Below are 13,719 nucleotides of genomic sequence, written 5' to 3' on the forward strand. Positions count from 1 at the left end.
ACGCGTGTCAACTGTCAGTGTCAAACAATGTTATGTTACAATAGACATTGGTAAATGGTAATAGACTAATTTCCGATCTTTATCGATATTACAGAGGCCTCGAAAATAATTTCTATATCGACAGTATGTTGCTGATTTATTTGTACTCTCGATTTAATCGATTATTCTAATAATTACTATTATTTTGCTCCAACTTAATATTATCAATAATATCAGCTGCTAAACTACCGATAGCGTTATAGTATTATTTATTTATATTCTTATTCTAACACTATCATTACAGAATACTTAAACCTAATGCGATAGTGTAGCTTTTTTTTACATAATCTTAACATTATAATATTTAATTACCTATTCTATATTGTTGACACTGTATATATGGTGTAATAGTAATACATTATGAGCACAGGAAAAATCATTTATTTCATTTTAACTGGTTTTTAGTAAGGGTTCTAGTACAACTAATTTAGTTTGAGTGTAAGCCAGAAACTACATGGTGGTGTATTAAACTCCGCGGGTGTTATTTATGTCACGCCAATAGTTACTATTGTAATACTATTTATACTATCGGTAATATTTTTTAAGCACTGGTTTAATTCTTTATATCTATCGAGGCTTATTTTAAAATAAACTATCGGTCGTTCTGCGACACTAGTGTCAACATTAACAACACGAAATTATACTGAGTTGTAAAATAGGTTATGGAGATAGGTATAACATAGACAAAAAAGGTTTCATATCCAACACCAACCCAAGACTAAGGATTTCTAGATTAAACCACCTACCTGTGTTTTACGCCATTAATTGCCTAAAAGCGATCGCTATGTAGCGATAAGGCCGCCAAAATGTATACTTTAAAATAGTTTTTTAGTGGTGTAAAATAAGTGTATTTGTTCATAGAATTCAACCTAGTGTATGTTAACTCATTTTTAATCTTTGTCAGCAGTTTTTAGGAGTTCTGAACAGATCAGTCTATGGAAATAAAAGTACAATTAGTATTTATTCAAGAAATTTAGGATTTGGTTGTAGCAGCACAGTCAACGCTAGATGGTATCGGGGATCACTCCCAGATATAGATAGATACCAGATCTATTAATATTAATTTTATAGATATTTTCTAGTGTACTAGCTAGTCATATTATAGAAAACGTCGCGCGTTTTTGCAAGGAGGAAAAAATACACTTCGTTAAAAAACCTGTAGGGGAAATTCAGGGCTATAAATCCTACCAATCTTAACCAACTAACACTCCAGAGCGAAATAAGATTATTACTTAATAAAATAAAGATGCACTTAAATAAGAGTCAATTATTATTTATAGCATTTATTTTCATGTAAGAATATTGGATACAAATCGCAAATCTTCTTGTATCAAATTTGAAAAAGACCACAATAGCATGGGGAAAATTGTACAGTGAATAAAACAAAGAAATCTGGACGTTTGACCTCCACACTTTTCAGTACAGTAGGGACTAAATAATTAAAAAAGCATTTCTTAAAAAAATAGGCAGGCACATTAAACTTATAGCTAAAATAAAATCATAATAATTACTAAAACTTAATCAATCCCCTCGTTCACCCAAATTGTGATGTTTTCGGCTGGCATATATAAATATGCATGCAATCTATTTATGGAATACTGTTAAGAATATGTACATACATTTTTTAGTATGGATAAAATGGATACGGCAAATATTAAAATAACAATACAGCTGCCATTTTGTCTAGAAGATGAATAAAATGCGTAGATAAAATACCTTAAATACCTTAATACAGAATTTTTTATTATTAAAATAAAATAAAATAGAATAAAAAAACAATAGTGCTTAAAATTGCGTAGCATAGAAACACACGTTACTTAATAATTTATTAAAATATTATTTACTGAATATACAATTGAAATAGAGAAATGATATTATAGGTGTAAAAACCTCGTATTTAGTATTAATTCAAATAGGCAATATCATTATCGATTTACAAGCGAATGCCCTAAGTATATACTTTCTCGATTATGATTCAAATCGACTTGCTTGGACGCGGCACGGAATTGCATCCATGCTAAGACTGCTAGAGGTCGAGTTTTGGGGCCCGAGTTGTAGAACCGAGTTTAGGTGGCACTGATCGAAATTATTAGTATATTTATATTGGCCTTACTAATAAATGCTGTATAGCAGGCATTTAGGCAGCCAGAAAATTATAAGCACTTTTGAAAAGTCAACTTTGTAGTGTTACAAAATATTGAAAGAGTTTTAAAGCTTTGTTAGGTCTCTTTGTATAAAAAAACAATCTTGCTTGTAAATAGATAATTTTGCTGATATGCCATCACAAATTCTAATCCCTAATAAAAGTAAGACCAGCGACACGAGATACAGTTGTTACACAAACAATTACAAAAGGCATGTGGGTCATTGCTTCCTTTTGTGATACAAAAGTTTACAGTATGTATAATCTTAGTTAAAATGTTCAAATATGAAAGTATACAGATAGTGCCCTGCCGTGTCCTTTTCTACTGCACATAATATGAAAGGGGCAGAACTACTTTTAGAACTGGCTTTATAAATTATTTGAAGATTTGTGTCCAGCTGAGATATAAAAAAGACATAAATGATTTATATTATAATACGCTTCCCAGAACAATTACAATTTTCTTCTTATTAGCTGTTCAAGCTTCCAAGGGTTAGGTTATTAAATGTAGTCAAGTTAAAATAAACCAAAAAAAATAACTTTAAAAATACTACTATTTATAATAGAAGTTTCATTAGATAGAAGTTTGATTATTTTTTAATAAACAAATTAAATTATAACAATAACCAACTGTAAAAGCCAATAGTGTAATAGTGTAATAGTGACAGAAGGATCAATCGTCAGAATGTTACTGTATAACCTTTTATCGATATTTTTCTGTCACAATTGCTCAAGTGACGCTTTTTATCACACGCTTTGGTTAATGCAAAAAGCTTTTTTGCTAGCGCTCGCAATTACGCCCAAGTTTGCACAAATATCTCATCTCGCTGGCTTTATATAATATTATTATTAATATATTCTAGTCTGAATTACTTGTCAATTTATATAATACTAAATTACCTAAATAAAATTCTCTTTATAAAAAAAATAAATAGGCACACACATTCGACAGAATGTTCGAAAGAATTTCAACTTAAACTAAGTTGTTACAATAATTAATTTCACCTTTTTTCTTATTTAAAATACAATCCACAATTTAATTGCAGTATTGCTAGTTAAAAACTGTTATGGCTCCCGTTTTGTACTAAATTAAAACTGGCTGGTAATACTTATGATTCAATAAACAAAATGTTTTAAGTACCAAATATCAGTTAAGAATTACAAAAATAATTATTAAAAAAATAAAAAGGACACCAGCGAACATTTCAAACTGTATTTTATATAATATAAAAACGCTAAATACTCGACTGAGCTAAATATTAAACTATTCCATATAAAATGCATTTATTTATTACTTACAAAATTAGTAGGCTTAGAAGTATGGATTAAATATACATGTTATAAAATTGCTGGTTGTTGATAAAACTCTCAATATACTTAAATATAAATGATGCCACGGTGTTACAATAAAAAATCGTAAAAGCTTTAACAATAATAATTATAATTATAAGGCAGTATTATACTAGTTTGACCTATGAATTATATCACCACCAGCATCGCAATTTAGCAATATTACAGTAGGGTACGCTAATTTCTTGTACCACCAAGTTTTTGGATACGGTAAATGTGGCAGCCTTTACCCTGAACAAGAATATTCTTTGCTGAACTGTACGATCGCTAAATTGTGCCGGAGCTTGTTAAATTGCAACTGCGTTACACTCGATTTGAAGACAGTGCAGTGTAGATTGTAAAAGAAATGGAACTTTACCTGCCTTTTAGCGTAGGTAATCTTTTAAAAAGTTATTGCCACCAAACTTACTGTCGTTCATTATTTTCTAGGTAAAAAAAGATGGATTTTTAAAAAATAAAGAAAATATACGCTGATCGAACTTTAGAAAGATAGCACGTAGCGTAAGTTGCATGGCAAGTCAAGCGGTTGAGAACACTTTGACTTGTTGCAATGGTCTGCGATTCAGGATTGACTTAGGGCGCTTTTAGTGTCACGCGGATTTGCTCACGCACGCGGGATTGGACCGCATGCGTAGCATCCGCAAAGAACAATTTCATATAGGTATCTATTGTAAAGCGTGATAAACGCACGCGGGACGCGGGGCGCTGTGCGGGGCGTCACCCCGGTGCGGGGTATCCGCATGCGTAAGCGCTGCCTACAACTTCAGTGCCCATTTTAGAGTCGAGCGGGGCGCACGCGCCGTATTGTACTACCGAAATGAAAATCGATACAGAACGAGTAATCATTGAAGTTCATCTGCGGCCCGTTTTGTGGGATAAACGCAATGAATTATACAAAAACAGGGACGCGAGGGAGGCTGCATGGAGAGATATTTTGAAGGAATTGGCACCTAACTACGAAAATTTGAGCGAAGAGGAAAGAAAAGAGGCGGGTATGTGTTTGGTTCATTATTTTATTTATACAAGCATCATTACTTTATTAATATAAGCATAATTATTTAATTCACAAATAACATCAAAAACCTTCTAAAACCTTTTGAGTTTAGTTAATTAATTATATATCGGTGTTGCCAGGAGACTTTTCCTTCATTGATAAAGTAATCTGCAAATATATCTCTGATATTACTTGCCGACGTATTACTACTTTCAGTCTGCTGCCTGGGTAGTGGTCCCGTAAAACCATTTGTGACAAATGTATGGCTGACCTTGTAGCCATCCCGTTTCCTTATGAAATTGTGAAGTACACATGCCGTCTTGACTATTAATTGTGCTAGATCTAACTTGACATTCATGGATCTGTGAAATATTCTAAATTTATTTGACATAATTCCAAAAGTGCATTCTATGTACCTTCTAGCTCTGGACAGACGGTAATTAAATATTTTCTTTTTGTAAGGTAAATTATCACGAGCATAAGGCCGCATCACATGTGATGATAAACCAAATGCCTCGTCTCCCACTATCACGAACGGCAACTTTGCTCTTACACTAGATGGATAAGCTACTTCGGGGCAAATAATAGGCAACTCTTGCGGGTCAGGGATACCCAACGTGTTACTTTCCAGTTTCGTATACAATTGACTCCTTCTAAAGATGGTTGAATCGGCGTTGCTTCCACTGGTACCGACATTAATATATGTAAAATTATAATCAGCATCACACATTGCGAGGAGCACTACAGAATAATATTTCTTATAATTAAAATATAGTGATCCACTGTGCGGCGGCCGAATCACTCTTATATGTTTTCCATCAATTGCACCCAAGCAATTAGGAAAATTTGTATATGTGAGAAATCCCTCTGCGATTTCTTTCCATTTGATCCCATTAAGCTGTGGAATACATTCAGACTTTAGTTCAATCCATATTATGTAACAAACTTGTCTTACTATTTCGCTAATTGTTGCAATTCCAATCACATAGGAATAGTGTAGATCAGTGAATGTATTACCAGTTGCCAAATATCTGAAAACAAAAACAATATATTAATAATATGATAACATAATATATTAATAATGCTGACATCAGACATAAGACAGCATGCACCGCTCGAATTTTACTTCAGAAGAAAAATAAATACCCTTAAGGTGAAAGGGCACGGAAGTAGCTAGCGCTAGAAGTTTTTAATTCGTTTTAACTACAGTACTATAGCTACGTTAGATTTTATTGGTACTGGTTTTGGGTAACTTGATCTGAAACTGTGTGTACTTTTGCCACTTACTTATTATATTTTGTCATTTCAGACAAGAAAATACAACAACGCTGGCGAACAGCAAGGGACACTTACCAGAAAGACAAGATATCTGAAAAAAATCAGCCATCCGGCTCTGGGAGTAAGAAGAAGAAGAAGAAATATTCTTACTATGACATTTTGACTTTCTTAGACAGTACAACGGAAACTGCTGGAGAAGAGTCACTCTGTGAAGAAATGTCTGAACAAAGTAATTTAGAAACACCTAATGAGTCCACGCAACCAGATACTTCACGTCAAGAAAGTTCTCACCCAACATCAAAACAAAAACAAGTAAAATCTAAAAAGCAAGCACCATCTGAATTTGAGGCACAGTTATTAGAATGCTTAAAGTCTAATCAACTGGAGCTAGAAAGTGAGGATTTGGCTTTCTTTCAGTCTCTGCAGCCTTCATTAAAAAGATTCACTAGATATCAAAAACTAATGTTCAGAACAAAAGTGTTAAATATAGTTATGGAAATGGAAAGTCAAACACAACCTGCATACTACAGTCCCATACCTACAACAAGTTCTAGTGGTTTTACTGAGCTTGACAGTTTGTCACCGATAAATCAAGATTACCAAACCAATAGTATAATCCAGGATACTTCGAGTCTTAACGACAATGCTATTAGTTCTGCTGCAGTGAATGACAATGAAACTCTTATTTCGACTGAAAGCGGCCTGTTTAATATCACGTCTTATGACGTAATTTATACCCCAGCAACAACATCATCTACAGGCGAAAGTAATGTCAACGCTCAGGATACAAATTTACAAAGAAATGAATGATGTAAAATTTGATTTTTTAATTTATGAATAAAACTCTTTTTATTAAAATGAGTACGATTAACTTTTTTTCTCCAGTTTCTCTCTAATTGTTTGTTTAGTCATATGAGTGCGGTTGTACACACGGCACAGATCAAGTTACTCAAATCCAGTATAAGCGGGACTCCGACGGGTTACCTAAGTATGATAATACGCAAGGCGCGAGTTCCATTTATGCTGGTTTTGGGTAACTTGATCTGTGGCCATGTGTACTTTATCAGATAAAAAAAAGGATTGTGTATGTAGGTTGAACGTACCAATCCCAAACCAATTAAGGACTTTTTTTGACTTTAAATTACTGTCATGTGCAAACCTATAACTTTTATCTATATTATAATAAGTAGCGTGTGATGAAAGGTAGGAATGATTCCACTTTAATGGCGACATTTTATGAGTGAAATAATCTTATTTAATGAAATTTCAACATGAAATTGAATGAAATTATGAACAATGAAATTTCAGAGTACATGACAAAATTTTTTTTTTGCACATGTAAATTTACACATGACAGTAATTTGAAGTCAAAAAACGTTTATCCTACCTGTTCAAATCCCTTTCCACTAAATCATAGCAGGAAATTAAATATTTAAAATTTAAAACTTACCTTAATGTAATAGCGAGCCTCTCAATCGGTTGTATTGTAATCCTTCGTAAACTGCTTTTTTGTAGCTTATTCTCAATTTTACACAACAGTTCATCAAAAGAACGAATGGACATTCGAAAGTAATTTTTAAATTTACGTTCATTATTTTGTAGTTTTCCAAAGCGTGTAACAAACGCCCCAGCAAGAAGCCTATTTTCAAGAAAGGGATCAACATGTACTCTTGTCTTCTTGTTTCGTCGTTTGTAAAGTATGTAAGCGACACATATTCTTCTGACATTGATCATTTTTGAACACGTCTATACCGTTACGCAGCCCGTAGAAAACTGAAACTCATGCTGCGTATGATCCGCAGCGTGAAATTTTACGCATGCGGTCCAATCCCGCGTGCGTGAGCAAATCCGCGTGACACTAAAAGCGCCCTTAAGGTTGGCTAATTAGCCAATTTTTAAAAGTGCAGCAATTGAGCTAGCTTTTCTACCTATAACATCAATAGATTTCGCAATATACATACATAATATACAAATCGTGAACAGTAATGTGATTCTAAACACAGTTTTATCAAATTGCGTTTACCTCTACCCAAATGACCAACCGAACTTCATTAAAGTTCGCGACTTTGGCAGAAATTTTCACCAAGCAAGAAAAAAAAAACGAAAAAAGTTTTTATTTAGTTTCCCGTGCTTTATAAAACTGCAAAATCTCTGAATTATGAATTTATTGTGATAGCTATCATTACAAGGACTGCGGTGAATTATTCTTTTAACCATTGATTAATAATTGTACAAATCCTACTTTAGTCAATACTCTTCTATAATTTATTAAACTGCATTCATATGACGACATAAAATAAAATTTCGTCGCCGGGTTTTCTTTTTTAAATCGATACAATTCTTATATTGTACAAAATCTACTACTAGCTTCGTGGAGGGTAAAAAACGACGTTACATCTTAAAATACGAAGGTCATCTAAAGTTTACATTGTCATTTTGGTGTGAAGATGAATTAGGTAAAAGATGTAGGTACTTATAGCTCTTGCAATGCCAGTAGAAGAGAATAAAGCACGCGTAGGATAGCATAGTTTCTTGTTTAATTTTCGTACATTAAGCTGTATAACGAGTCTGCAATAAACATTACAGATGTGGGTATGTGGTGGGAATCTTCCTCGCACGTCCACAGTTAATCTTTCTGTCAAAAAGTATCAAAGATAGCTAATATGTGTGGTGTGGATGCGTCTCATGTCATTGTCTAAATGATATCCTACGTACTATTAAAAACAATGCGACAGATAATTAACAACACCTAAGTTGCAATGACACACATTTTTTGATAGTAGCACATTTTCAACTCAGTCTTGAAACAAGAGATTTGTAAGTACAACTCATCTATCATTGCAAGAGCTCTACTCAAAGACAATTATAATACGTAGACAACGCATCAGTTCCTGTCAAACGCATACGGCGATATCAGATTGGTGGAACATCATCTGGTTACCAAAATGGTGAAAACCTTACGGTGCGATTTTCTCCAAGTATCGTAAAGTAATATATATAGATTACCAACTGCAAGTTTATTTTCAGAATACTAAATTTTACATACTTTTGTGACCATCTAAATAAGATTAGCCAACGATTGTGAATAGACGTGAAAAAAGTGTCAAATAAAATATGACACTTACACATTGAATTCTCAATATCTGAGTTCTAGTTACGCTGCCTCGTTATAAATATACACAACAGGCGATAAAAACTTTTAATATTTTTCTCAGTATTCTGAAGAATGACTGTCGCCGTCTTAGCCACATCTTATTTAAGTCGTATTATTTTAATACGGCTATAAAACGAGAACGTATATTGACGGTGAAAAATAACTTAATAATGCTTTGTCTACTTATATTCCTTGGTCTTGGGTATACAACGATCGATGAAGTAATGTCAACTGCAATTTTGCAGTTGACTAGCACTTGAAATGCTGTCTGACTGCATATATCTTTTGGCTATACTATAAGAACTGCGTGCGTGTGTATGCACTTATATCAACTGCAATTTTGCAGTTGACTTGCGGTTTAAATCTTTTTCGTCAGTATAGATACTTAGGCTACACTTATAACTAGCGGTTCGCAGCGGTGGGAAGTGGTGTGGTTAGGACTCAGCCGGCGGCACGGGCACTGCCAGCGGCGCCCTTTGGCGGTCAAACATCTCGAGGATCAGCTTGGGATCGGTGCCTGCTGGTACTGTCACGGTGCCCGTCTGTGTGTACATGTACCTCATGAGTACCATCGCACGCTCTTCTCAGTCGTGCGTGACGCCCGCTTGTGTTTCGGCACTACTTGGAGTTCGTCCGCTATGACATTTAAAATCGAAGTATAACTTCTGACCACTACTATACAATTTCTAACCAACAGTACAACGGATATTGTCAGACTATTCTAATAGTTCGTTTTATGTAAAACGAATGCTAACCCAAAGCATTCAACAAAGACGTCCAAATTCGCGTTCAGCATATTGCCAGTTACAAATAAGGTGCAAGTTGATGCCATCAATCAAGAGAAACAAGTTTGGACGCATTGGTTAGGGTTCGTTAAAAACGCATGCTCTTATTCGATAACGGCGACACAAGAGTTGTGTGTCAATTTTTTTTTGTTTATTCATACCACGAAGTAATTTCTTAACTCAGTCGTAGTGACGGCGTATTTCAGTGCGGCCATCAACCCGTAACAACCCGTTATCGGCTCACAACCGATCGCGGGTCTCCTCTCAATTTATTATAAATGCCGATTTCGTCTTGATAGCATTGCGACTGTGTTTGATTTTATGTAGTTCCCTTGCCCCGCAGTTATCTAACTGCGGATTCATCGGACCTCTATGTACAATTTTTACTCTGTGGTATTATAATCCGTTGTACTGTTGAGCTATTGATATTCCTAACTTTTAATGAACCCTTGAAATTTAAGACGAGGACACGAGCGGACGTCACAACACGGCGAAGTTTAGGCGTATAATAGAGCACATATTAGTTTTAGTTAGTTTTCAAGAAAAAGAAAGTCACGTTAGTTAGAAACCAAGTTAGTTATAGATTTGTTAGAGCGAAACGCCACTGCAGCCACTTTGTTTTTAATTTATGTACATTAGCTATACGCCTCGCGGTTTCATTCATGCTAAATAAATAAAAAAGAGAAATAAATAGTTTCTATTAAGTCTGAAAAAAGATGTAGGTCTATTAAGAATTTTGTAGTAGTTCTATGTATCTAGATCGCCGAGGAGAGGTATGTTTGTTGATCCGTTTTTATGATAAGAAATTCTTGAGTTAGGAAAATGGCGATACCGAAATCGCTCACGGCTCAGGGAGCTCGTTAAGTTGCCGGTAACACGTGATAATAATTCGTTAAAGACCTTCATGTAAACAGCATCTCCATGGACCTGTTTAAAGGAATTGACATTCCGGTCAAGCTGTAAATTATTCTCTATTGAGAGGAGACGTCTCTACCTAGCTGTGGGATAAGCTTAAAATATGCCGATGTAAAATAAATTTATCTTATACATTATGTTATTGAGTTAAATAGATCATATTTTTATCAATATTGTGACTTTAAATTTCTTCGACTTCGGCATTCGATTAACGAAAATAATAAAAGAAAAACAAAGTGGCCCACCATGACATAATGCATTAATCAAACATTTAATGCAAATAATTATATAATGTAGGAAAGCTTTGGTCACAGACTAAAGTAAAAAGATAAGTGGAGTTTCGCGAACACAAGTGTTTATTATTTGACAGACTCGTATCGCTTTCGAGTATTGGAACACTGTTACATCAAAGAAAGTGTGTAGAAAAGTAATGATACTAGTTATTAAGACGTTCATATTTATTTTTAGTTTAAATACTTTACACTAGCAAAGCTGGCTAGAAAAGTGTTAAGTTAAACTTTAACATTAGGATTTTAGGTCGATTTTTTTCGTATTAACTAATCAAATATTTCAGTTTTGTTTAGGCATCACTTATGAACGTCATACATTGTTATTTAACTCTGATGTACATAGTTTCAAGCGAAAATGGCACTAAGATCGCGAGCGTATTGTACGGAAATGCTGCCATGCACCAAAGTAGAGCCTGGCCGATTTAGAACTAACAGGTTAATAAAGGCATCGAACCTTGATAATTTTATCACATCATCTATCAACGATCTGATTGGTCTTGTAGCTAAGAGTGGAAGACTGTATGTAACAGTCTTCCACTCTTAGCTACAGTGAAAAATTAAAAGTGAGACCGGTTGTGCAACACATGCTAGTATGTATTTTTTTATCGTCCTTATCCCATTAAAAAAAGGGTTCTAAATAGAACAAAGGGATAAAAGAATCAAGTTACAACTCTTTATGAGTTATCAAACATCGGCTTAATTTTTGGGCGCCACCTATCTTTTTCTTTAGTCAGATGCTTAGGTATAAAGATATAAGGGGCAGCATGCATAAGGACTGTATGCCTTATGTTTATGGAAATAAGGTAGATATTAAAGCAAAGTGTGGGATACCTCGATGCGAGTGATGACTCCTTCCTCACGACTGTGCTCTAGGACTACAAACAAAAACATAAAGCGCCCGTCAAACATACAATACGTACGGACATATAACAAAAACATATAATAATAATAATATATCGTGTGTATTAAGCGAGATTGAGTATGCAAAACTTTGAATAATAAACATCGTATTTATTAATAACAGAAGCGGTAAAAGCTGTTGTTTTGATGAGATTTTTGGGAATAATTTAGTAAATAGACCGATTTTAATGCTATTTTAATATGATTATAATCTAAACATTTCTTAATAAAAGGTTTATTAATAGCAATAAGTCTTTTTTACTTGACTTTTTTATGGTCTTACATCGGTGGCCTATTCGATCAACACTGGTGGTACAAACAACACGCTGATTGAATTGAGTACCTATACGATTTCTTTTTGTTCGCCAGAGTCCATAACCGGAACAATGATAAATGCAGCTACCAAATCGCATCGCTTGCACTTACCATAGGGTGTTTTTCAATACACCATTTACTTTTTGGTATTGTTTTTTTTTTACTAATTAATGACTTACTTAATTTAGACAAGGGAAACAGTAACTAGCTCACCGTTGTAAGACAAAGAAAAGTCATCGTGTATAGTTATAATATTTTTGTATTGAATACATTGTACATTAATAAGTTGGCGTTCTAAATAAAAAAAAAATTAATTAACATAAGTGAGATTTTGCGCTGTTTATCCAGACATATTAGAGCAGATCCAGTGACCTGTCAATGTTCAGTTTGTACGAGCTCTTTTACACTTGGACAGTTGTCGTTGATGGCTAGCTAAATTATTAAGCTAAACTAAATTGACAGGTTTAAAAGGAATGCTTTTCTTACGACAGTGTTTCCCATTGAAAAGTATAGCACCATTTAAATTTCGTGTAGACATTTCCTCTGTACTCCTACTACCTAATGCGATCTCCAACATGCTGCCCAGCGTAGTGATTATGGGCAAACGGGGTCTTTAGTCCAGCAGTGGACCGCGATAGGCTATTTATGAAATGATCACTTAAAACAATAACCAGTTTTTTATAGTAGTCATTGACAATATGAATTTGACGGCCGAGTGGCGCAGTGGGCAGCGACCCTGCTTTCTGAGTCCAAGGTCATCGGTTCGATTCCCACAGCTGGAAAATGTTTGCGTGATGAACATGAATGTATGTCAGTGTCTGGGTGTTTATCTGTATATTATAAGTATTTATGTGTATTATATTCATAAAAAATATTCATCAGTTATCTTAGTACCCATAACACAAGCTACGCTTACTTTGAGGCTAGATGGCGATGTGTATTGTCGTAGTATATTTATTTATTTATCGTAGTATATTAATTCCCCGGAGCTCTACTACTACTTTCCATGATATGGTTTAGAATTCTGTGAGAGGAGATCAATAAACAAAATAAAACTGGCGAGTCTAAATATGGCGCTATTCTTTTCAATGGAAATCATTGTTTAGATTATTTTAATTAAGCATGCTTCGGTCATTTCTAGAAGATTTCAATCTCCTGTCTTTCTCTTTTACTTTTGTTATATCATGATGATGTTATTGCTTGTTACCAGTTTATGGTCCAATAAAAAAATGGTATTCTTTTCAAACCGAGAATAGCATTCTTTACGTCTAGCTTAAAAATTTAATACAGCGTAATTAACACCATTGTTAACTAACATAACTAAAGATACATGCGTTGATTGTTTTACTATATTCTCGGTCTAACTCTCATTCTTGATATGTCTAAACAGAAGTTAACCGTAAAAGCTCAAATCTCACTCACGCATAAAATACTTGTATGTTTTCAAGCTTATACAATTAAAAATGAATACATGCACTTGTTTGGGCATACCATTTCATAACGTTTGTGACTCAAAATTTGATCTACAGGAGAGCGGCTGTTTCTTCCACGAATAT

At 34.2% G+C, this 13,719-nt stretch overlaps 3 protein-coding genes across 6 annotated transcripts in view; 1 reads left to right on the forward strand and 2 right to left on the reverse strand.

Annotated features, from left to right (window-relative positions):
• Nucleotides 1-4,324: 4,324 nt before the first annotated feature.
• Nucleotides 4,325-6,627, forward strand: LOC120629280. Its single transcript, XM_039898177.1, has 2 exons — nt 4,325-4,524; nt 5,836-6,627. Exons 1-2 carry the CDS (start codon nt 4,350-4,352, stop codon nt 6,612-6,614), a joined length of 954 nt encoding a protein of 317 aa, XP_039754111.1. The 5' UTR covers nt 4,325-4,349; the 3' UTR covers nt 6,615-6,627.
• LOC120629279 (protein ANTAGONIST OF LIKE HETEROCHROMATIN PROTEIN 1-like) lies at nt 4,519-7,675 on the reverse strand. Its single transcript, XM_039898176.1, has 2 exons — nt 7,255-7,675; nt 4,519-5,557 (listed from the first exon to the last, which is right to left on the reverse strand). Exons 1-2 carry the CDS (start codon nt 7,536-7,538, stop codon nt 4,639-4,641), a joined length of 1,203 nt encoding a protein of 400 aa, XP_039754110.1. The 5' UTR covers nt 7,539-7,675; the 3' UTR covers nt 4,519-4,638.
• Nucleotides 7,676-7,679: 4 nt separating this feature from the next.
• The window catches only part of LOC120629278 (lethal(2) giant larvae protein), a 64,804-nt gene continuing 58,764 nt past the window's right edge, over nt 7,680-13,719 (reverse strand). For 2 of the 4 annotated variants that reach the window (XM_039898173.1, XM_039898172.1), the window contains exons 25-26: nt 11,780-11,823; nt 7,680-9,500 (exon numbers count right to left, since the gene is read on the reverse strand). In XM_039898173.1, coding sequence (XP_039754107.1) covers nt 9,393-9,500; nt 11,780-11,823 — 152 coding nt within the window. In that variant the 3' untranslated portion in view covers nt 7,680-9,392. Of the gene's footprint in view, nt 9,595-11,779; nt 11,824-13,719 lie in introns of all 4 variants that reach the window. The other 2 variants (XM_039898174.1, XM_039898175.1) reach the window with 2 other exon arrangements.

This window comes from Pararge aegeria, chromosome 14 (assembly GCF_905163445.1).
Source record: "Pararge aegeria chromosome 14, ilParAegt1.1, whole genome shotgun sequence".
NCBI lineage: Eukaryota > Metazoa > Arthropoda > Insecta > Lepidoptera > Nymphalidae > Pararge > Pararge aegeria.

Coding starts and splice junctions, on each gene's coding strand:
- LOC120629280 (XM_039898177.1), top strand. CDS start 4,350: ATGAAAATCGATACAGAACGAGTAATCATTGAAGTTCATCTGCGGCCC. Junction 4,525..5,835: donor AGAGGAAAGAAAAGAGGCGG/GTATGTGTTTGG, acceptor TTGTCATTTCAG/ACAAGAAAATACAACAACGC.
- LOC120629279 (XM_039898176.1), bottom strand. CDS start 7,538: ATGATCAATGTCAGAAGAATATGTGTCGCTTACATACTTTACAAACGA. Junction 5,558..7,254: donor AGGCTCGCTATTACATTAAG/GTAAGTTTTAAA, acceptor TTTTGTTTTCAG/ATATTTGGCAACTGGTAATA.